Source organism: Hippocampus guttulatus, chromosome 16 (genome assembly GCF_054856545.1).
Source record: "Hippocampus guttulatus isolate MCC_2025c chromosome 16, RoL_Hgut_1.0, whole genome shotgun sequence".
Taxonomy (NCBI): Eukaryota; Metazoa; Chordata; class Actinopteri; order Syngnathiformes; family Syngnathidae; genus Hippocampus; species Hippocampus guttulatus.
This window is the reverse complement of record NC_141276.1, coordinates 2,722,320-2,745,627: the sequence shown is the minus strand read 5'-3', so window position 1 is coordinate 2,745,627 and position 23,308 is coordinate 2,722,320. Positions and strand designations below refer to the sequence as shown.

The 23,308-nt window shown below is 43.3% G+C and overlaps 6 protein-coding genes across 14 annotated transcripts; all 6 read left to right on the top strand.

Annotated features, from left to right (window-relative positions):
• Positions 1–40: 40 nt before the first annotated feature.
• Positions 41–5,561, top strand: gdpd3a (glycerophosphodiester phosphodiesterase domain containing 3a). Of its 3 annotated transcripts, none has more exons than XM_086132214.1 (10): positions 41–1,352; positions 1,491–1,533; positions 1,743–1,878; positions 2,304–2,349; positions 2,460–2,578; positions 3,071–3,160; positions 3,257–3,390; positions 3,515–3,574; positions 3,890–3,941; positions 4,509–5,561. In XM_086132214.1, exons 1-10 carry the CDS (start codon positions 1,214–1,216, stop codon positions 4,671–4,673), a joined length of 984 nt encoding a protein of 327 aa, XP_085988340.1. In that variant the 5' UTR covers positions 41–1,213; the 3' UTR covers positions 4,674–5,561. The 3 variants fall into 3 exon arrangements, with proteins under 3 accessions (XP_085988340.1, XP_085988341.1, XP_085988342.1); XM_086132216.1 differs by having other exon boundaries at positions 1,258–1,352; positions 1,748–1,878; XM_086132215.1 differs by lacking the exon at positions 3,515–3,574.
• A 502-nt stretch (positions 5,562–6,063) lies between these two features.
• Positions 6,064–9,781, top strand: ypel3 (yippee-like 3). 4 transcript variants are annotated; one of them, XM_086133762.1, is made up of 7 exons: positions 6,064–6,395; positions 6,627–6,692; positions 6,807–6,856; positions 7,502–7,620; positions 7,897–7,940; positions 8,354–8,462; positions 8,564–9,781. In XM_086133762.1, exons 2-7 carry the CDS (start codon positions 6,688–6,690, stop codon positions 8,651–8,653), a joined length of 417 nt encoding a protein of 138 aa, XP_085989888.1. In that variant the 5' UTR covers positions 6,064–6,395; positions 6,627–6,687; the 3' UTR covers positions 8,654–9,781. The 4 variants fall into 4 exon arrangements, with proteins under 4 accessions (XP_085989888.1, XP_085989890.1, XP_085989891.1 ...); XM_086133764.1 differs by lacking the exon at positions 6,807–6,856; XM_086133765.1 differs by lacking the exons at positions 6,627–6,692; positions 6,807–6,856 and having other exon boundaries at positions 6,064–6,290.
• Positions 9,782–10,702: 921 nt separating this feature from the next.
• atp6v0ca (ATPase H+ transporting V0 subunit ca) lies at positions 10,703–13,904 on the top strand. Its single transcript, XM_086133124.1, has 3 exons — positions 10,703–10,928; positions 12,314–12,497; positions 12,801–13,904. Exons 1-3 carry the CDS (start codon positions 10,853–10,855, stop codon positions 13,003–13,005), a joined length of 465 nt encoding a protein of 154 aa, XP_085989250.1. The 5' UTR covers positions 10,703–10,852; the 3' UTR covers positions 13,006–13,904.
• A 468-nt stretch (positions 13,905–14,372) lies between these two features.
• On the top strand, positions 14,373–18,326 carry spsb3a (splA/ryanodine receptor domain and SOCS box containing 3a). Of its 3 annotated transcripts, none has more exons than XM_086133122.1 (7): positions 14,373–14,536; positions 15,014–15,218; positions 15,297–15,471; positions 15,554–15,741; positions 15,831–15,933; positions 16,047–16,172; positions 16,768–18,326. In XM_086133122.1, exons 2-7 carry the CDS (start codon positions 15,093–15,095, stop codon positions 17,157–17,159), a joined length of 1,110 nt encoding a protein of 369 aa, XP_085989248.1. In that variant the 5' UTR covers positions 14,373–14,536; positions 15,014–15,092; the 3' UTR covers positions 17,160–18,326. The 3 variants fall into 3 exon arrangements, with proteins under 3 accessions (XP_085989248.1, XP_085989247.1, XP_085989249.1); XM_086133121.1 differs by having other exon boundaries at positions 14,396–14,540; XM_086133123.1 differs by lacking the exon at positions 14,373–14,536 and having other exon boundaries at positions 15,302–15,471.
• A 564-nt stretch (positions 18,327–18,890) lies between these two features.
• mrps34 (mitochondrial ribosomal protein S34) lies at positions 18,891–20,626 on the top strand. Of its 2 annotated transcripts, none has more exons than XM_086133023.1 (4): positions 18,891–18,996; positions 19,166–19,501; positions 19,622–19,664; positions 20,208–20,626. In XM_086133023.1, exons 2-4 carry the CDS (start codon positions 19,184–19,186, stop codon positions 20,504–20,506), a joined length of 660 nt encoding a protein of 219 aa, XP_085989149.1. In that variant the 5' UTR covers positions 18,891–18,996; positions 19,166–19,183; the 3' UTR covers positions 20,507–20,626. The 2 variants fall into 2 exon arrangements, with proteins under 2 accessions (XP_085989149.1, XP_085989150.1); XM_086133024.1 differs by having other exon boundaries at positions 18,920–18,996; positions 19,151–19,501.
• Positions 20,627–21,206: 580 nt separating this feature from the next.
• nme3 (NME/NM23 nucleoside diphosphate kinase 3) lies at positions 21,207–22,949 on the top strand. The gene is made up of 5 exons (XM_086132552.1): positions 21,207–21,362; positions 21,723–21,853; positions 21,929–22,030; positions 22,240–22,352; positions 22,475–22,949. The coding sequence occupies exons 1-5, from the start codon at positions 21,317–21,319 to the stop codon at positions 22,587–22,589; spliced, it is 507 nt and encodes a 168-aa protein (XP_085988678.1). The 5' UTR covers positions 21,207–21,316; the 3' UTR covers positions 22,590–22,949.
• The last annotated feature ends 359 nt before the right edge of the window (positions 22,950–23,308 follow it).

Below are 23,308 nucleotides of genomic sequence, written 5' to 3'. Positions count from 1 at the left end.
GACGTTCCTAATTTATCATTAAATAGAAATATCGGGTGCCACAAAACATCGACGCAAAAAATAATTTCAATATTTTTTGTAACTGCAGTTGTATGTTCATCATGTCCACTTGAATACATTTTTCCAAATATTCCCAACAACAAAATCACGTCTCTCGATAACACCAGTGTGTTCTTTCTCCTAAATTGATAGTCTGTCTCTCTCACTTGACGCCATCTTGTTTTTCCAGCTGCGCCACTTTCACATCCTTGTCTACAACACGTCTCGGCACGCCACCGCCCTTTACCTCGGAAATTCCCTTGCCTGCGTGGGAATAATCTGACGTCGCCATTTCAAATGACATTGCCGGTTGATTGATTATCACACGTACGGAAAAATAATCCGGATTTACACAAAGTCCAACGCTGCTAATGTGGGAAAATTGCTCGTCTTGTATGATTTGGGCGTGAATAGGGCGCTCTATGCTATTGAAAACCAGGCTTGTTTTTCTTCAAAGTGCGTTTAGGATGTTGTTCTATTGTTGCTCACATTCCAGCTTCTTGGTGCAATGCCAACTATTCAGTCCTTGTCGTGCACTCTGCTTACCTGACTGCATTTATGGGGGGGGGGATGGTCGTACTCTTGCACGCAGCAAATCAAAATTCACACAAATTGATTACCCCGCTGCTTGTCGATAGATTGTATCGTACGATACGCAATCTCAATGTAGTAGACGCCTTTTCAGAGTAAACAACTTCCTATTTGCAGACTGGATAAAAAAAATAAACATTGAAAGTTTATGTAAGTGGTGCTTGCTAGTTGTTGTGGACATTGCCCTGTTTTGATCATGAAGAGGGAAAGAAAACAAAAAAGGTGCGATACTCTTAAGATGCCCTGTAAAAGAGAGAAAATGTGCCGTCCCAGATGAGGGAGAGGCTGTCGAGGTAAAGGTGAGCTGCAGGTCAGCTCTGGTGCTTCATTAACTCCTTTTTACGGCTGCCCTTCCCGCTATCTTTGCAACAAGCCAAGCTGAGACAAAGAAAGATTGTACGGCGACAATTGTGGAGCACTGACAGCAATACCTGTCTGTCAAGATTTTCGCAGGTGGCCAAAGAGCAAGAGCAGCAGGTAGTCTTCTCCTCAGCTTCTCTTGAACCGCACATTTTCAGCAGACAAAAAAATCACCCAATCGGTTCAGTTTGAGGGGAGCTCTTGCAGAGATTTTTAAAAGAAGATGTGCGGGTTTTGGTGTGTCGTCCTCCCAGCGTTGGGAGGGTACACCCTCGCCTCCTTATACCTGCTGAAGAACCCTCATATTCTTCATAAGAGGAAACGCGTGAGCTTCTACTGCACACACATCTCCCACAGAGGAGGTAAGCGAGTGAACGGGTTTGAGGAGGATTTCGAGAAAATCAATTTCGCCTTGCGTCTTTCATCTCGGTGGCCGTAGCCAATTAAGATCTTTCTTGTCAAAATGTATGACTTATGCTAACTGCTTCCCGTCTGAACAGGATGTGGCGAGCGGATAGAAAGCACCATGGAGGCCTTCACTCAGTGAGTATGTCCAAAAAAAAAAAAGTATGAAGAAATGATCTATCTCACCACCTTGATGAACTGACTGCAATTTAGTAGTTGTCCAAGGATTCCAATGCAAATGCCCGAGTGACAATACCAAACGTTAAAGCGCGTTGGAAAAGCACATGCACTGCAACCATTCACCATTCCTTTTTTCTTTTTTTTTTTTTTTTTGGTCCCACGTGCAGCGCAGTGGCGCAAGGAACGCAGATGTTGGAACTGGATTGTCACTTGACGCGCGACGGCTATGTGGTTGTGTCACATGACGAGAATCTTTTGAGGCAGACGGGCCATGACATCAGCATCTCTTCAGTCAGCATTCAGGTGTGGGGGTGGGTGGGGGGGGGGGGGTTGTCACCGACATCATATGGTTTCATATGTATAAAAATGGCACTTGGGATAGTCTGTGCAATGTTAAAAATGCATCGATTCGAAACATTTAAGCATGATCGTTCAGAAAAAAAAAAAAAGATCAGGAAGGAGGCCAAATGTTTTTCGCCGGGCTGTACAGCCAATTTCATGCAAAAAGATGCATGGAGCCTTACCGTATGTTCAGTCGACTCTATTCTATTTTTGTACTCATTATGATGCAGGTGCAGTGATGCAATCCTGAATACTGCAACCACCACAATCAACGTGATCACATCAATACCGAGTCCCTGACAATGTGACTGTTCACATTTGAGCATTTGTCTCTTTGCTCTTGTGCACGACTCTTGTCTTGAAACACATTAAATATTCTTTTTCAGGATTTACCTTTGTACAAGGAGAGGCTCGAGTTGACTTTTTATCGAGGTGAGACACTCCTGTATAAACAGATCATTCACAAGTGGCAACAAAAACCCGTCAAACCAAAAGCGTGACCTTACTTGCGCGTGATCTCTGTCGTGCCTTCTGCCCGCCAGGTCACTACAGCAGTGGTTCCGACAGGACGTTTACTTTGCTGGAGGATGTGTTCAGAAAGTTCCCAGAAATCCCAATCAGTATTGAAATCAAAGAGAACAACGACCAGTTGATAGAAAAGGCAACCTGGAGACACACACACACACACACACATACAGTACACATCTAAGCGCTGTCATTTCTTTTAGGTAGGTTTTATGAAAAGCCGAAACTGATCTTATGACAAAAACATTGGCACCATTTTTAACCAAATATTAACAATCTGCCAATCATTTAAAAAAAAAAAACATTCAAAAATGCGAGGAACTGCATGCTCACAATTCCTTACAAACAAAAAACTGACATGAAGCTCAAAATGCATCGTTCGACAAAATGTCCATTGTAAGTCTGCACTATCCTTAGGGTCCCTTAGCGACTATTTCCATCGATCCATCTATGATAAGCTTTGCATCTTGTATTCTCACAGCTGAACATTTGCACTTTTCCCAAAGTAACGTGCACTGACCCACTCATGTTGCCGCCTTTGACGAAGGCCATAAAACGCACGTGAAAGCGGAAAGGCCGGAATTGTCGGCTACGTGCCCTATTTTAACTGTCAACTTCTTTTGCGTAGGTGTCTGAGCTGGTTAAACGCTACCACAGGGAGGAGATCACCGTCTGGGCGTCTGTGAACTCAAACATTTTGAGCAAATGCCGCCAAACGGTGAGTGAAAGCTCATTATGCTGGCGTGGCCAAGAAATTGTCCCGTGAGCGTTGCAATATGTTCATCGCATTATCTTTTGGTCTCTCCCCATCCAGAATGGAGCCATGCCGTACAGTTTTTCCTTATCCCGAGGTGTGCTACTGCTTCTCCTCTTCTACAGCGGCCTGCTGCCCTTTGTGCCGCTGGGAGAGAGTTTACTGCAGTTCTACCTGCCGCGCATCATGAACAGGTGGCGTGCGGGACTTTTGCCACGATCGACAACCTTTGGAACGTTGATCTAGTTTTATAGCCCGGCCCCTTCGGCGCCGTCATCTTTGCTCCGTTTCTCATGTGTTGTTTCTCTTTGCGCGCAGGACGTTTATTCCCGAGAAGAATATTTTGAGGAACGGCTTGATCGTCACTTTAATAGAAAAGTGAGGTGCTTTCGTTTTGCGTTTGAAATAGTAGGCCTGTAACATGAACGTGAGTTGAAAAGTCACTCTTTGATTCTCTCATCCAATCGCCGCGGGGGGCGTTTTGGATGGCGTCTTTCCAAATATACAAAGCGTGCTTTTCAGATGAAATGAAGAATGTGACTTATCAATAGCACGTATGTTGAGCTTGACCAGTGCAGGGGGTGTACCCTGCCTCTTGTCCAAAGCCAGCTAGAATAGACCTCTGATCAGCAAATGAGTTTGTTTCCCATTCTCTGTCAAAATGGCTAACTTTGCAATTTTTCCTGATTGTAGACTAACGATGAGGAAGAGTCTCTTTAAACATCTTGCAGCCCGGGGGATTCAGGTACGACGCGATTGTGTATTTTCACCTCTATTGGATAAATAACTACTGGACAAATAACCCATGCATGACCTTATAATCGCGTCCCCAAAAGCGTTCAACGAGTGAGTTCATCCCAAACTATATTAAGCACGCACCGTAGTGAGTGTTTTTGCCCCGTCCTGATGTCATTTCTGCAGGGATGAGCTCACCCCCATAGTTGAGCCACGAGTGGCCTCCGTAATTGTTTTAGTAAAACAATTGAAGAGCAAATGCCATCGCCCTGTCGCGGCTGCACGCGGGAATGAGATTGCTTCAGGAGAGCTAAAAAGAGGACAAGTGTCCATATCTTGGCAATGGGAAGGATTTGATAACTTGCGGCGTGCTGTTCAAATGACCGATTTACAGTGGGAATCATCACGAACGAATACAGCAACGTCTTTCATGACAAACTAGGAGTCTATCTTAATAAAATTGTTTACAGAGAATGATAGAACAAGTGTGTCATCGGGTTATCACAATGCTGTAGTGCTGAATATGTCACGATACTCCAGGGAAGTCTGTTCAACATTCGACTTTGTAACTTTGCAGGTGCATTTGTTTGTGTGCAACACAGATGAAGACATAAGAGCAGCATTCGAAGCGGGGGCAACGGGGGTGATGAGTGACTACCCCTCGCTGCTGTCCAACTACCTCCTCAGAAACACTCGGGACGAGTGTGAGTCGTTCGCGTCTGAAGTCCACAATACTTCATAAATGGCAGCTTTTCGGTGCACGAAGATCGGAAAAAAGTCTTCAAGCAAGACGCGCATGTGAAGTGTCAGAACATTCTGACAAATCTTTCAGAGTTACTCAATTATAGTATGACTGATTCGTTTTCCCAGCCCCCACCAAGAATCTTCCAGACACAGCTCAGTATTACATTAACATTTCCGAACAACGTGACAGCTCATTCCTTCTGATAAGACTGTGATTACTTTGTCATTACTTGAATGAATGATCTTCTGTACCGAACGCGCGATTATCATTTGTATGTTTCAATGTGGTCACATAATGAGAATGTTATCAAAGAAGCAAATATAGAAAAGACAAAAACAGTGTGTTCGCTTTTCCAAGGCATGGTCAAAGTCTGACCACATTGCTGCGGTATTAATCAAACAGTCTCTAGGAGAGAGAACAAAGGCTGTATTTTTCTGACCCGATTAGCTGTGCTGTGCAACTGGACAAGTGGGTTAATGGAATATGAAAGGGTCACTGCCGAGTCACGTAAGCATTTCAAGGAGAAAAGGTGTTCTTCCAGCAGGGAAATTCGGCTTGCTTGTGGACAAAGCTTTTTAAGTACTGAATGGCACTTCTCAAATTGCAATATACATAAGTTCTGATGAAGAGCCCATTGGATTTGGCATCGGAGCATGACTGATTCTTTTGAGAAATATAATCTGCAATGGGTCCTTGACGTAACGCAACATACAACATTGTGATTTCCTATTAATGTTGTAAAAATGATCACACTTGCAGAGAGGACCAGAAATGAATTGTTGCATACTGAAATTCCAAACTTCATACACCATTAAGATGTTTGGCGTAGTCACACAGATGAATGTCATTATCAATCATACCATAATTAAAAGTAATTTGAACAAATTTGTTTTTCAGAAGTGTGCATCAATCTAGTAGCCTTTCGCGTGAATCACTACCCAAATAGCTCTCATGACCCAAGAAATGGGGTGACCTTTGTCTTGGTCTTAATTTGAACTCAAAATTTACATTTGGCTCTGCATTTATTTGAGTTGGGTTTGTCGAACAGATGCATAACACAACAAGGATAGATTTCTCCTTTTACGGCAAAATTACATCTTGTGTGGAACTCGTAGTCATGAATAGGGTCTAACATTATACAATAATTTAACGTTTCAAAGGAATAAAATGAGAAAATATCGTACAGTTAATTCCTGTCAATTGGACCCGAATCCCCAAAACAAAAGCAGGAAATGATAAGCCAATGCTTTGGGAACAGTACGAACGAGCTCACGTGATGTCCAATCTGATTGGTTGACCCACATTCTTAGGGTTATTCCGCAGCTCCTATTGGTCCAAATCTTTTGTTTTGCCCTCCCATGTGCTTCAGACTCCCTCGCCAAGTGTGTTTTCATAAACAAACCACATTTTCATCTGTCCGTGGTGCAATTAGTCACGAACCTGACAATTTGCCAACTCTGTCGAAAAGAGCTCTTTTATTCATTTTTTAACAACAACAAATATTCTTTGCAAACGATTACATTTTACAAAGGAACGCGGCAACGCATGTCATAAACAGAAGCTCTCTGTATTTTCTTTATTGTCCGAGACGTCAACGCGTGGTCGACTGCTGCGGTGAGCCCAACTAGCGCTTCGTACCGTTTTAGTTTGTTGTTTTTTTCTGCTGACAGTCACGTCGGTCCACCGTCTGTAGGCAGAGAAGAGTCCTGATATCGGGAGGTAAGTGGCTAAACGCGGGAAGAAGCTGCAGTGCGCTTTTTGAGCTGCTGCAATGTTGTGACAGTGCCGAGCTAGCCAACATGCTAACTTAAATCAGCCTCGATCCGATCGGGTTACTGTACTGTGTTTTCGACCCGGTGTTGTCGTGTATAATTCTAAAATTTGAGTGATGCTTTCTTACTAAGTCGAGTGGGGGCCGATTGATTTTGAAAACTGTTTTCTATGTTGAAGGAGGATGCCACGATAGACACGTCCGAGCATAACTCCTGCTTGGGGGGCTTGAGAATTGGCCATGATGTACGTGCTCAAACTGATCCAGTTTAAAATTTCCATGTATTTGTAAAACAAAACCAGGTTGCTATTAATTGCTTTTCTCAACCTTTGTTGAGAATACACACATTTTACTTTCAGAAAAATGTCATGGCATATCACCAAATCAAAATGGAAAAAGGAAAAAAAAGGTAAATACAACGGGGACCTAATGCAAAAGCAATAAATTGTTCTGCCTGTCACCATATCACTGACATGGATCGAGGAACACAGATATTTTGTCAACTTAATAACATTCATCATTTTGAAAACAAAGGGGAAAAAAACTAACATTCAACAAACAAGAGCAGTCCAGTTGCCTCAATTCAATCTTTGAGATGACCACCTGGAAAACGAGGAGTCTACACAGACTGCATGTCAATTAAAAATGACTTAGGCAGTTATACTATTTGGCGAATAACATTTTTTTATATTTAACAAGTCTAAGTGGGTCATTTCCCCCGCCACACCTGATAATCTCTCATAAGCACACTAATGCAATGTTCCCGATCTTTATCGAGCCAAGCCGCAAATATAAATTAGAAAACTCTTTTGAAGAATAATGAAGTGGAATTGTATAATAAGGATAAGGAAAATATCAGGATATAATTGTCTAATTTCCTGCAGCATACTAGTGTGCTATGAGACCCCGGTTGGAAGTCTTCGGTTTCTACAATAAAAGATTCCCTTTTCTTACGTCATCAGTACATACTATGCTACTGACTTCCTCATTGTTACAGGGATGTTTCTCAGAACTGCATGAGCAAGAATAACGTGTGAGCCCTTTCCTTCCTCAGATATGGTCAAGCTGACAAAAGCCAAGACGTTCCAGGCTTACCTGGACTCCTGCCACCGCCGCTACAGCTGTGTGCACTGCCGCGCCCACCTGGCCAACCATGATGATCTTATCTCAAAGGTCGGCTGCCACCCTTTTGTTGTATTTATCATTTCACGTGGCTTGCATATTTTCATACTCAACTAAGCGCGCTGCGGCATGATTCTTTAAATTGTAAATTCAGATTTTTTTTCCCCCGCACGACTCTCATATATTTAAGATGTGCAAGGACTATAGTTTGACCATTTATTGTCCTTTTTTTTTTTTTAACGACAAAAACTTAAGGATCTGGTTAGGTTCCAAAATTGCCTTGAAATATTTTCCTGATCTTTGATTTTCCTCCTTTGTGTTGCCTAGTCTTTCCAAGGAAGTCAAGGCAGGGCTTACCTCTTCAACTCTGTGTGAGTGTTTTCATTTCCGTTTTACTTTTTGACGACTGATCAAAAGTGTTCTCATTAGACTAATTCCATATGTAGGTTAGTCCCCCTCACCTCCTCATTATTTTTCAATTAGTCCATTCATAGCTTCAGCAGTCTTCCAGTATCAGACATGTTGACACAAATCTCATAGAGCGCAGATAATTTGAATTATTCTTGAATGGAACCTGAAGTTGGGTGTTAACCATGCAGTTAGTAGGTCAGTAATACGCTGGCTCTTGACCTGACGGTACGACGTTAGCACTGGAAATGACTGTCTATCTTGTTTAAATATTAATTTGTTGAGCCCCGAATAATGTTTTGGTTCTGTGCTACCCAAGCATGACTGCATTGTTTCAACAAATGCAGACATCTGACTTCTGTTTGATGATTTTCAGGGTGAACATCGGCTGCGGTCCTGCAGAGGAAAGGCTGCTGCTCACGGGTCTTCACGCGGTGGCTGATATCTACTGTGAAAACTGTCACACCACCCTGGGCTGGAAATATGTAAGTGTCTCGACATGCGCGCAGAGTGGTCAGAATCGTACCTTGGAATTCATCCGTACTTGATGCTGCCGGTCCTAACAACTGACGTCTCCTCTTCCCAGGAACAAGCCTTTGAACTGAGTCAGAAGTACAAGGAAGGGAAGTACATCATCGAGCTGTCTCATATGATAAAAGACAATGGCTGGGACTGAGCGGGAAATCTTCATTGTTCTCCGTGACTCTTTTTTTTCCTTTTTTCCCCAAAAGTTGCATCCCCTCGTCCTGGCGGGGTTCCAGTGTAGCTTCCTCATTCCGCATTCGAGCCATCGCCGTGCCACACTTTCACTCTCTATGGCTTTGCCATGAATAGCATGTGAGGCCTTATCTTCCTCCGTTCTTTGTGTGTTTTCCAGCAGCCACAGCAAGGTTTCTGATAATGCAATCCCAAATGCTAGCTGCGCTCGGGGCAGGTGTAAATGACTGTCGGGTTTGTGTGTGGAATAACTCTCGAGCACATGTGTGGTCATTGGATTTTTAGGCGTGTGTTTGAGTGATGAACCTCTTATCAGTGATCAATAAGGAAGACTCACTCGGTAGGGTTGAGGCCGGTGCAAGTCAAACAATAGTGACCTTGCATTCTTGTTTTTTTTTTTCTCCCTTCCTATGTTTACAATGCCGATCTTAATATATCTGGCCAAGACGCAGATTATGCAAGTCAATTGATGAAGCAGTGGAGCCCTTTTTTTGAACAATTATAGTTTCTGTTTTTATAAAGATCACTTCAGAGTTTGTCAGTTATAGAAGTTGTTGAATTAGTAATGGTCCCATGCCCATATGCATTTCCCGCAGGTAATTTTAAAACCAAACTCTCTTTGACTTGTAGGGATGTGAGAGTGTGTGCGGACATGTGTCCTTGGTCATTCAGCTCTGTGGGGAACTTGGCATGACAAAGAGCACATATTTAGCTAAGTGTGGGTGTGTCAATAGTAGAACTGGCTCTCTGGTAGGTGTCAGATGCTTGAATTTGATCATTGGATTTTGAGTCTAAAAAGTGTCCTCACAGGGGCTGAATTTCAAGTTGGCGTTTGCAGTGTATACCTGGAGTTTTACCTGCACAATTAGGAAATCCACTACTCGCTGACATTCTAGAATGAGCCTCTATGTGTTTGTTTGCGGTGTAACAATGAGAGGCCCTCTGCAGCTCCATTTACTCAATCGTGTTTGAGCAATGTGTGATTAGAATTATATAGCATATTTATGGTGATTTTTATTGTCTGCTTCTTTTCATTAAAGTATAATTTTAATCTGATCTTTCATTAAAATGAAAATACTGTACAGTCCACGTGTAATGCGTCGCAATTTGTCATAGCTTTGAGCGTGTATGGAATTCAAGCCCATGAATGCATCCATTTCTCTATCAGATACACTGTTTATTCTGTACTGGGCTCAGGAGGGGCACAACGATAAGGAAATGTAAACAGTCTAGTACACGACTAAAAAACACCTAATAGGGGGTTAGTCACAGATTAATTTGGCTGGCACATTTCACCCCACGGGAGGAAGGCTGACTCAAACGCCACACCAAAAGGCCAAATTGCTGACTAGAACCCAGAACCTTCCCGGTGAATCAACTCCAGGCTGCCAAAGTGGAAAACCTGCTTCTGCTGAGTTGAAAACAAAATACTGTAGCATGTTAATAGAGCTCTAATTTGCAGAAAGGCAAGTTGCGTAACGAACTGTGGAGAAACAACAGTATTATAATTAAGCACATTCTTCCTACTTAAGTAAACACTATTAGAAATGAAGTACGATATTTAAATATTTTCCCATGAAGGATTTGCTACTGAAAGGTTGGGCATAATTTAGACAGATTATTCCTAACATTTGGGAGTTTTATGAAGACGATTTATTTTGTTTCGCTATTATGTGCATTTATATTTTTCGTGATCCCTAACGAAATATTGTAGCTAAAAAGTAATATGTAAAACAAATGTACACTGGTGACCGAACTGCAGGTAATGCACTTGCAGCAGAATATACCACTGCATAAACACGGTTCATTCAACTGACAACAGTTAATGTCGTTCATCAAACTGCAATCCATATTAGCAATCCATCCAAATGATTTAAAAATTGTATTATCCATGATGGTTTACAGGGCGTCGAATGTTTCCATTAAAATAGTACATCTCCGTAATTATGGCGCCAAGCACCCCCCGAATCCATACAAATGGGTCCTTCCGAGTCGGTTGGTCACGTGACTTTTTCCGTTTCGCCATTTTCCCCTTCTGCACCGGTTCTGCACTTCGCAGTGCCCTGTAGCAACACACGTCCGAGGCTGACAGTGGGATCGAGGTAAACCCGAAGAGAACCTTCTCCCGTCGCTTCTTGGGCCCGTAAATACTGCGAGAATGTCATCCGAAGAGAGCCCCGAGTACTCGCCTTTCTTCGCTGTGATGGGAGCCTCTGCGGCCATGGTCTTCAGTGGTAACTACAGCTCCTGCTTCATTTGACATTTGATGTTTGTCAGCTTTGCCTGTCGTGCAGCCCGAATCGGTGACACCCCCCCCCCAAATCGGCCACGTGTTTAGTTAAGTGCAGTCGAATTGAGTAAGAAGTGGTTACGGTTCGTACTCTAGCCGGCAATGCGTGCTATGAGGCGAGGGGGGGGCGGTTTGCTACCACCCGGCCTTCGTCGAATAAGCCAGTGACCACCAAGTGTTGCTAGCTTGGTTGTCAGCGGATGAAACGACACCTAATCAACCAATCAATCGGTTGGTACTCTGCAATTTTGAGGCTATAGTGTGAAGTCATGAAATCCTATTTTGATGATCATTTGTGAATGAAATCGCACGCATTCGGGTAGAGGCTGTTTGAGGCCTGCTATCAGTGAAGGAGAAAACCATACATCCATCCACTCACTCATTCATTCGCGAGGGCCTCTTGCTTGACATGCATTGGGCGAGGAACATATGGTACACTCAGGGCGTTTCCTCCAACTTTCTGGAAAGGCGGAGTACACTACCTTTATGTCCAGTTGGATTTTAGATTAACATTTGAGCCCAGGGGTGTGAAAGTCATTGTAGTTAGGATTTAACTCAGAAGGGCTTTACTAACTGAACCCATCCATCCATGCATTCTCTGCTCTGCTTATCCTTATTAAAATTACAGGTGTTCTCGAGCCAATCCTATCTGACTTTGGGCAATAGGTGGGATACAGCCTGGATGAGTCACCAGTCACTCGTAGGCCTGAAATCCTCCAGTACCGTATTAAATTGCTTTGAGAATTTATGGCAAGCTCACTGTACTTGTGGCATCCAATAAAAACACAACTCTGAACAAATCAAAAACCAGCCCTGTTTTGTCTGCTGAAGTGCCACCTTTTCAGGTGTTTCACAAGTAGGCTTACAATACAGTTTGAAATCAGTTTCATTTGGGTACAGGAGTTGTCATTTGCCTAATATGTTCATTTAATAACTAGCTGGACACAGAAGTGACGTCGTCTTCTTTTCCAGCCACGAAAAGAACTAAGACGACACAGCAGGGATGCTCCATGATGCACTCATAGCAGATGGCTCATCATTTACCAGTCCTGCGATGCTCAGCAAAAACATCACTCTTATTTTGGTTGTTGTCAGTCCAGAGCAATGAAAACAAATGTTATTCAATGCACAGTAATTAACAAGTATTCAAAATTTCCTACTGCTGCAGCAAGTGATAAGAGTTGTTCAGGGGGGTGTTCATTTGCTTCCGGTGTGTCTGAGCCATACTTTAATAAAATGAGACCTCGTGATCACAATGTGTTGCGTTGTGAACATTAAAAAAAAAAAAAAAAGACTGTTTCAACAGTTAACCACATGTTTCTCCTTTAGCTCTAGGCGCAGCGTATGGAACAGCAAAGAGCGGCACGGGCATCGCTGCCATGTCCGTGATGAGACCAGAGCTCATCATGAAGTCCATCATTCCTGTGGTCATGGCGGGTATCATCGCCATCTACGGGCTGGTGGTGGCAGTGCTGATAGCAAACAACATCTCGGAGAGGGTCACGCTCTACAAGTAAGACTCATCACATACATAGTGCTGTCTGTACACGGGCTGTGGTTACTTGTATACCTGAGATGCTTTTGCTGCCACTGCTTGGCTCTTTACCGTTGAATGTATGATAGTAGTGCAGTCTGGAGTCATCGCCGTTTGCTGGGCCATGTCATCGAGGATAGCAGAGAAAACACAATCAATTGCAACCCCTTTGTCGCACTGAAATTTTTTGCTCTCCTTCAACAAATAGAATGGAGCAGCTACTAGATCGGTTTGGACCTTTTGCTCCATGTTTTCACCCTTCGTGTCTGTTTCCTTCAACAGAAGCTTCCTCCATCTAGGCGCTGGTCTGAGTGTGGGCCTGAGCGGTCTGGCGGCCGGCTTCGCCATCGGCATCGTCGGTGACGCCGGCGTGAGAGGCACGGCCCAGCAGCCCCGCCTTTTCGTGGGCATGATCTTGATCCTGATTTTCGCAGAGGTGCTGGGGCTTTATGGCCTGATTGTGGCTCTTATCCTATCTACAAAATAAGCGTCCGCACCAGCGCCATTTCATTCATTCCACATCGAAGCAGCGAGAACAAATAGATTTTCACCAACTTCCATGACACCAAGAGGGCCTGACAGGATGGGATGGCAAGCTGAGGCGTGTTGCCGCTGGACCTGACCTGGCAGTTTCTGTCATCAATAGTCGTGATCTGTCCAAAGTTTATATTCCAAGCCATCCGGTTGTGTCAGGTGCAGTGTACAGAGGGCATGAAGATGTGTTGGTTGTTGTGGGATGATATGTGGACAGTCTGCCTGATGTGTCGTCTGATCTTATCCTGTACAGTGGTCATCCCTTGTAAATGTAGTAATCAGTCTGTGCTGTGTTGAGTATCAACGTTCCCCCCCGCCCAACCCCACCCTACTATAATTTCTGCTTTTGTCACTCTCGTCCGACACTACAGCGGGATTGTGCACATCAGTATTTTCTTTTGTTTTAATGTTCTTTTTGGGGACCATTTTTTTGAATTACAGCAGTGAAGAGCTGTCAATCTTTTTTTTTTGCTATTTATGGAACGCTATGGAGACTTAATGAAACTGTCTAAATGGAGTACTGTTTATGAAATTCCCTATATACATTAAAATATATAAATTATCTGTGTATAGTTAGAGTAACTGCACTGTTGGTAATTGTTCTAAGTGCTTGAAATTTCCTCTGGATGTAGTGTGATTTATTAATGGAGGATGTCCACATGTTAATATGAAGTTGGAAGTGTGTGTGATCTGATTGCATCATGTGTGCAAGTACATTTCTGTTTACTATGGGTTCTTGGAACACTATTCTTGTCAACCTGTAGTGTTGCTGTCTTGATTTTGTTTGTTTTAAGGTCACTGTTCAACTGTGCTATAGTCAGATTTCCAAATAAAACTCATCCTCCTCCTGAACATTGTGATCAAGCTCATTCTTTAAAAATCGAATCAAATCAAAACTTGGCCTATTTCAAATGATTTTTAGAAAGACCAAATTATTTTCCATTTATTTGGTTTGCTTCCGATGAAAACTACCAACTAAGTCGTTCTTGTAGTACGTGACAGGAAGTGTAGATGAAGAAAACCGGTTGAGCAACTTGTTTTGCTAAATTGTGACATTGACTTTAGAACAAGATCAACATTCATAGTGTCATACGGTCGATACTTTACTATAATCACACTGATTTCCCCAAACATTCTTTACACTTCATGTCAATTATATTGCTATTATTTTTGTAATACATTTTATGTTGCTTTCTTGTTAAAAACTGTTTATGATGACATCATTGTATAAAACATGCAATGGCTTCCATATAAATAACGAACAGCTCCATTTATTGTGATTTCTAACGTTTCCATCGAAAACTTCCGGCAAAGGAAGGCGCGAAGTGGTGCCTGAGCTCCATATCCGCTTGCATGTTATTGTTTACGATCGCACTTGACGAAAACTGGGTCAGGCAAAAAAATAGAAAGCATACAGTCACACATTCCTTCGTCGTCTCTGGATATGCGCCTTTGATGAAGATTCTCTGTTCCGTTGACAACAGGCAGGTAACGTTGATGCTAGAATGCTACTAGCAGCCAACCAAAGCTAACTAGCTTGGAATGTATCTTTGCATTTTCATGCGGGCAACTTACAACACGTTCGCTGCTAGTTAAGTCTGCGTTAATCAAATTCGCCTGCAACAAAAATAACAGTACTTAAATGTCTCAATTTAACATTTTTAACAAAGATAACATATCTCATCGAAACCGTTGCTAATAGGCGATAGCTGGTCACTTGGTTCGATGACTCAAAATCCACCCCCCCCCCAAAAAAAATCAGGCATCACATGTCAAATCATCATTGTTAGGTGGACGATGTTGCGATCATCCAAAAGGTGAACATTTCTATTCATAAATAGAAGCTAATGAAAAGCTAATCTAAATTTGCGTGGGCACTCACGTACATGCAGGCTACAAATGAAAGATTTGTTTCATTCCACTTAGTTCATCATTAAAAACCATTTGCGCTCTTGCGGCAGCTGGACAGATGTTGTTTGACACCTTGGCATCTCGATTCAACGTGACCGCCACGTGAGAGTCAAGATCCTCGTTGCTGCCATGTCCAGGCGAGGCAGGAACAGTCGCGCTTGGCGTTACGTTTGGGGCGGAATACGCCGAGATGCTGATGCAAGGGCGCTTGTCTTGGCGTCGGAAAGTGACGGATGGGGCTATCAGCGCCTGGAGGTTAGCACTTATCTGTAATTGCGATGCCAAAGACATTTATCATCTCTCAATTCCTGTCTCTTCCCTTTCACTCTCAAGTACAGCGATTCGGATTCTGAGGCCGATTACTCGGCGGTGATGGTCCCTCCGGTGGCCAGCGCTGTGCCCGTGACCGGAGAGTCTTACTGTGGCTGCGACTACCAGGCGGAGACCATCCATCACCGGCAAGGATTTTACCAAGTCAAAGACTGTCTCTGTGGAGAAGATGATCAAGGTCAGATATGCTGCAGAGTAAGATGCATTGGTTATTGTATCCCAGCGGATTTTTAAAATCTTGGCTGTTTTGACCGTTTTAGATTTTGACTGGGTTTGGGACACGGGCAGCCGATCAACAGCCACGTTACTGAGCTGCGACAATCGCGAAGTCAACTTTCACTCCGAGTACAGCTGCGGCACGGCTGCCATCCGCGGTTCCAAGGAGCTGGCGGAAGGGCAACACTTTTGGGAAATCAAGATGACGTCTCCCGTTTACGGAACAGACATGGTATGCGCACGGTCTGGAATAATAAAAAACAGTTTTGTTGTTATGAAGCTGAAGTGGATTATTTTTTTTTCTCTCTTAACTTTGCTCAGATGGTTGGAATCGGTACTTGTGACGTCAACCTTGACAGATACAGACATTCGTTCTGCAGCCTGTTGGGAAAAGATGTAGACAGCTGGGGTCTGTCTTACACCGGTACAAGCATGTTGATGAAGCCCCTTTTTGTTTTTAGACATGAATATACTGTACATGCCATCAATAGTTCTTAATACAGGTGCAGATGTCTGACGTCGTGTTCTTTCGGACAGGCTTGTTGCATCATAAAGGAGACAAGATGAACTTTTCGTCTCGGTTCGGCCAGGGCTCCATCATTGGCGTTCATCTGGACACGTGGCATGGCACGCTTACATTCTTCAAGAATCGCAAGTGCATCGGTACGTTCAAAAGAACGGAGTGGAATAGTTTTCCCAGCCATACTTATTTGGGAATGCCCAAATTGGTTGTGACAAAATGCAAAAACAAAAATTGTGACAAAATGCAAAAAAATAAATAAATAACCCCCCCCCCCCACTAATTCTAAGGGGACACATACCTAACCATTGCATAAAAATTGGATTATCACACATAAAAAATTATTTTGAACTTGAATAACTGCCTCTAAAAGTGTCTTTACAAATTAGTGGCCACTGGAGGGTGCTTGAGAGACTGCTAGTTACCCGGATGATTGTTTCACATTTAGCACAAGCGAGTGAAGGGTGTGGTGCTTCCTCACACGTTGGAATGAACATGATTCAAAGTGCTAAGCTTTGACTGTGACTGACTGTATAAATTTGGGTTACATCGGCAGCATCGGCACGCCGCCCATCGTAACCCAAGAACCCGCCGACATTAACGTTGTTGTAAATTCAAACCACAGCTCGACAAATATAACGGACCGTAATACCTCGTCAAATGTATTTTATATGTGCGCTACCTGTCTAGCAACATTACATGAATGGTGGGTGACTCGTGTCTCTGTTGCCCCGCTAGGCGTCGCTGCCACAGATCTCCAGAACAAAAGGTTTTACCCGATGGCGTGCTCCACGGCAGCCAAAAGCAGTATGAAAGTGATCCGATCCTGCTCCGCGCCCACCTCCCTTTTGTACCTGTGCTGCGTTCGCCTTCGCCAGCTCCGGCCAGACTGTACAGACACCCTGGATGTTCTGCCCCTGCCGCCGGGGCTTCGCCACCTCTTGCACAACAAACTGGGTTGGCTGCTCAATCTCCACGGCGGCGCCGCGGACGAAAGCGCGGACATCCCCGAACCTTCCCCGCGCTTGGCCCTCCCTCCCTCGGCCGGCCCGTCGTCCTGGGAGAGCGACTCGGAGGGCTGCGCGTCCGACCTCGAGGCCTGCCAGCGGAAGAGGTGCCGCTGGACTTGACATCCCGCGCTTGACGCAGACAGATGTCGCTGTTACTGCAAGTCCGAAGTACCAGCCTCAAAACTTTCCCTTAGAGTGTGTTACAGTATTGAAGAAAATGATCGGAGACGAGCGTCTTCTCTTGCCACGAGAACGTCTTGATTCCCATCCCTCACACGCTATCCAATGCAGGACTACAAAACAAGACGACGTCAACTGTAGATCTCTCTTGCCGTTCCTGAACAGTGGATTTGTTTTTAATACGAGGACGTACTGCCAAGCGTAACACTGAAGTCTCAAACATGGCTATGATTTGGGTGTTTTTCTGCAAATGTGGGTTGCTTGAATTGAGCCATGTATTGTAGTGCTTATTCTGTGTTGCCATGTATGCAAATAGCGCATAATCTTAAATTAAATGCAATCACTTAATCAAAAATAATCACCAACATTGCCCTCTGTAATTTGGTTAGATTATTTGTCAGAAAAAGAATGAGTGGACGACTTTGGATGGCACTTCATGAAAATGTTCCAAAAGAAGGACCAACACGCTGGTTCTAAGTGTTACATTCAACTGCCTTTATTTACTGCGACATCACTCTTTCAGTATTTTTTTTAATGTACTGTACGTATTTTTCAAACACCGTCGTCACCTTTTTAAGATTTAGAAGAAAGTCATTTTTAATAAAACACCTAAAAGCTATAACATTTAAACCCGGACACTCTGTGCGGCACCTGGGAGGCCGGTTCCATACACAAAGCATGTGCGAGGCCAGCCAACTTTTCTTGGAGGTGTGCTCATTACAGAACGCTGAAAGGTGTTTCTCCTCAATTGGAAAACACTGCGTTAGTCGACAAATTTGGCTTGTTCAGAGAATCAATTCTACTCCGATTCACTCCACATCTTTGTCCTCACGAGCACCTATTTTCACGCCTCACGACCATCGTGATGACTTAAGTTACAATAGAAGTATTCTGTCCTTTCTGGGAAAAAAATGGAATTGTTACGGTGTGGCTATTTCCAGTGTTAGCTAAGCGACAATTTCCTCCTGCAGATCTGTTAGTGTAGTTGCTTTTATGTTTGTGGTCTTTGACACTATTTGTCTTTTATTGATGCGTCTATGCACTTACCATTGTGTCATTTGATAAAAAAGGAAGAAAAGTAAAAATTTTACCTTAGTATTAACCGATTATTTGAAGGCCTTTCGCTTGCTTTTTTTCAGCAAAATGATTTTCAGATGAAATGAAAGTGAATGCTGAGTATGGACAAACATGTTTTCTTTTGTGAACAACAGTAACCTTCTGCAGTTTGGCGGCTCAGCACGTGGACTGGCATTATGAACACACATTGTTGTTCCACATTACTCATTGAGATCTGAAAATATGGCATGGCTGTTGATGGATAATTTGTCCACCGTTATGGAAGTGAGAAAATAACTATTTTTGGAATTAAATGCTTTGAGCATGTTAATATTTTTAAAAAAGAACACTCGGGAAGTAACAAACTTCCTTGGACCACGTTTTAAACGTACATGTATACCTCCCAAAAAAATCAAAATATCGTCCAAAGTCTCTATATAGGAGTTTGCATTTTTACATTGAACTACTGAATAACGGTAACTTTTCTACGATGTTTTGTCGTAAACGAAAAAAAACCGCAATACCACAAGTATCCAGAGGTAGGCAGCGATGCACAGCATTGTGGTTGTCAGCTACGCCGGAGTGCCAAGAAGAAGTATAGGAACAAATGTTCGCGCAAAGGATTCGCACGGAGCATTTTATTGACGGACTAACACTCCGGAAGTCGCTTGTTATGTTTGCGGAGGTCAATTGAAAATTTATCACCGATCACAACCTTCAGGTAATTTGTTTTAACGGCGTTCGTATTTTAATAAAAGCCCATCGCGGCTTCATTACCAAACCAACGACTTTAGATGGGGACTGCTGTGCGAGGGTTATTTTTTTAACAGAACGAATAGTAGACTTGTGCAGGTAACAGCTTCTACTGATGTCAGGCATCTCCTCCACAGGTCTTCCCACAAGGAGTCATGGTGAAGAAAAAGCGTCTTCGTCTCATAGCAGAGATGGCTCGGAAGATCCGCGCCTACCGGGAGCTGAAGAACCGACCGCGGGACTCGCAGAAGTACGCCCTCGATTACGACACCATGAAGCGGCCTCTCACTGGGAAGATGCTGCCCGTGCTGGCTTGGACTGATGTCCGCCGCGAGAGTCGCCTGTTCTCTCTGACGGCCGGCATGCGAATGTTCGGAGTGGGACGCGTGTTCACTCGCAAGTCGTGGCTGGAGGACCACACGGAGCCCAGTTACTGGCAGATCACCAAAGTAAAGGTGGACTACACAGCTGAGGTAAGAACAGTCTCATTTAGTCTTGTGAGGAATGGCAGTGATGGATGACCTTAACACGATCAGAAGTGCTGACTCAAATTTACAACCTCAACTATTTGTTCAAACTCAATTTTTATGCAGGACATGGATCATGGAAAAGCCTGGGGCATCCTTACATTCAAAGGTAAGAAACCAGAGTATCGTAAATTCAAACTATGCCCAGAAAACATTTGTCAGTTACAATTCGGTACTTTCATTTCTTGTACATCAGTGATTCTCTTTTTTTGGGCATCTTTTCAAGATGCAAAGTCTGTAAAATATATGTGGATAAAATGAAACCAGAACTGAGAAAGGCAGTTCTGGTTTTTATTCTCATGTCATTTTATAGCAAGGAAAATATTGGAGTAGAAGAAATGTAATTTAACATTTCACCTTTTGCCAATAACTTCACAAATGCATGGCAGAAATCTAAAGATAAATGAATCAGTTCTTGACTTTTTTCTTTTTTTGTACGTGAAAAAAATCCTCTGTTGTAGGGTAAAATATTAATATTGTAGAAATAGTCAAATGTTCGGCCTGTAATTTTGTTGTTGTCAGTGTTAAAGGACCAAAAAGTAATTATATTACTTATAGATATTTTAAAATAATTGTCAGATTAATCAGAATTTTTTTACTGCCAAACTGGCTTCAGCCTCAAAATAAATAAATACATTTATGCATCTGGTAGGTAAAGCGGAGAAAGAGGTCAAAGAAGTGGACAAAGTGATGTACCACGACTGGCGCCTTGTTCCCAAGCACATCGAGCAACAATTCAAAGACTTTGTGCCCCTTCCTGACCCGCCTGTGCGATACGTCCCTTACCCTCCGCTGCTACGTGCCATGAAGCTGGCGCAACACAAGCAAACAGAAGGCACTATCCTAACAGAGGAGCCTCTTCTGCCATTAGAAAGGGAAGTTGTGCTCACCAAAGACTATTTCCGGAGTCAAGACCAAGGGAAGATGGTGAGACAGGAGACGGCTGTGTGATGTCCAGAATTGTGACGCTCGAGCACAAGAACCATATGGCGCTTCTATCATTTTGGAGGGACCGGTTTCATGTGTCGAAATTACTTGTGATTATCTGTCATTAAATTTCAATTGAATGTACTCTGGATTGCTTGTTTTTTTTACTCTCACCACTCTTGAAATAGACCAATTCCAGTTGTCCAACTGAGTATTTAATGCAAATTATATGGTGCAACGAGGACTTGAAAGGAAGTCCACCCCCCACAATGTCTTTGCCAAATGTTATTTGCATCACCACTAGTGTGTAAACATCGAATTCGGATCAATATTGCGTTTGTGGAATATGAGTTACAGCCATAAACCACAATCGCATCTTTCAACGTAAACAAAATGCAGCGCAATTCTGAGAGCATGTGATTTTATACAAAAAAAGAGTTGTGTGTTGAATGAGTAAGAATAGATTTAATTCTGGAATAACGCTGGAAAAATAACTGCGGAAAAAGTCAAAATTGCCGCAACTTGTTTTACCACGTTGTACACGTTAGAACCAATATACTAAGGTCCCGGAAGATAGTGAACATATAATGTCGAGTTAGGGGAATTATCATGTAGGACAGAAACATAGGTATAATTGCACCATCAATTTAATATAATTACATTTTCATTGGGCATATTAAGTACGTAAATAATCGACAAATTCGAAGAAAGAGTCAGAATGCGATTATTTTGCTTCAAGGACTCGGAACACACGTCCACCACTCGGCTAAGAAAACGAAGCGCGTGCTGAACTCTGGTCTTGCTCCCCCACAGCGAACATCCTCCGCAGCCACTATGATATGCTTCTTTCTCTCTTTGTTTTCGCAGGTCTTCCAGTCAGGTCAGTGTTGTATCCGTTTCGATCTTGCAATTCATAATTCTTGTTTATGGCTGGTCAGGACAGCAATGCTAGTTTGGCTAGCTAGTGTTGACGTTGTTGGAAGTCGCGTGGGATTGTGGGTTGTGGTGGCCATTTTGGAGCTAGAGCCGTTTCTATGGTAAATGTAAACAAGACTTTGTTGTCGCTGCGTGGCGCTGCAGGATGTGAGTAGATACAGGGAAGGCATGTTGACTGTAGTGGTCATTTCCATGTTACGTCATTCATTTGACATAAATTAACCCATCAGGTGATGACCGGATCGAAATCACACCTTCATTTGCAAATTTGATTTCACAGTTCTGTTTTTTTTTTCTTCTCCAGGCTGGACAGGTGTGAATGAGCGCACCTTTATCGCTATCAAACCAGACGCGGTGCAGCGGAAACTGGTTGGCGAAATTGTGCAGCGTTTTGAGAGGAAAGGCTTCAAACTGGTGGCGCTCAAACTTGTGCAGGTATAAGACGAACACCACCTACAGTGCCTCCTTACTTATTATTCTTCACACCAATTGTTTGTGTGTGTGCCCCAGGCATCAGAGGATCTTCTTATGGACCACTATTGGGATTTGAGGAACAAGCCTTTCTTCAGTGGACTGATTCACTACATGAGGTCTGGGCCAGTGGTTGCCATGGTGAGTTGATCTTGTGTTAGAATTTTACCAGTATTACAATAAGTTCTTGGCCCCTAGTTGTTTTTCACTTCATTCAAGTGGCAGTGCATCTGAAGCTCACTCCTGACGGACATTTTTGCTTGCAACCAAAATTCCAGTTGCCGTGGCTACGCACACCTCCATTGAACACATGTAACACTCCTTGCCTACACGTCCATGTGTTGATTTAGGTGTGGCAGGGTCTCAATGTAGTCAAGACAGCGCGCACGATGTTGGGCGAGACCAACCCGGCTGAGTCGCTCCCTGGGACTATTCGCGGAGACTACTGCGTGGATGTGGGAAGGTAAGAACAACCGACGCTCGATTTACATGGGGCTAATAAAAAGAACTAAATCATGAGGAATAACCCCAGTCAAGCCAAATGATTATTCAGTGTGGTGATGTCATGTGCGTGCGTGCTGGCAGGAACGTGATCCACGGCAGCGACTCAGTTCCAAGCGCCCAGAAGGAAATCTCCCTGTGGTTCAAGCGTCATGAGCTCCAGCTGTGGGAGCGCAACAGCACGCCCTGGATCTACTGAGCACCTCCACCGGGCTTCTGCATTTCAGCTTTGCCATCGGACCTTGGCGTCGGTCACTTGATCAGATGTGGGAGGAGGTATACTTGGGGCTTGTTTTTTTTTTTTTAACCAAAACGTATTTTTATAATTGAATTACAATTTTGCGGGGCAAAAGACGTGAGGTACAACTTCAATTGAACACCAGCATTGTTATCAAAAGGAAAATGCTCCAAGAAATCGCTCACACGTGCTATAATGTTGAATTATTAAAAAAAAAAAAAAAGCCTGTCTACTATTCTGTTTAAACAATTGAATTGCACTTTCCTTCAAAGTTTTGCTGTGAGAACAGTTACCTAATTAAAAATAAATATAAAGACGTAAGCACTGAGTTTGCCTGAGTCATACATAGTTTGACAGTCTGGTGGATTTTGCTGTCTGTGGCCCACCAGATAAGTCAGAAAAGCAAAAGTGAGAAATTCAAAGAAAGATTGTGACTAAAACCGCGACAATAATACCGCAAGCCCATGTTCGTCTTTGACAGTCAGTTGCTGAATCAGCAAATAGTCCATTTAAATGCACAGGAGGGGTTTTTTTTGCCCATTGGCAACATCCAGCGCCCACTCAGTCGTTTCCCTTTGTTCACGATGATACATGATGGGTTTGTTTTGCAGTTGTTCAAAGAAAATATTTCTCCGCTCAGTCTGGAGGCTTTTGTATCACGATATATTGCATCTACACAC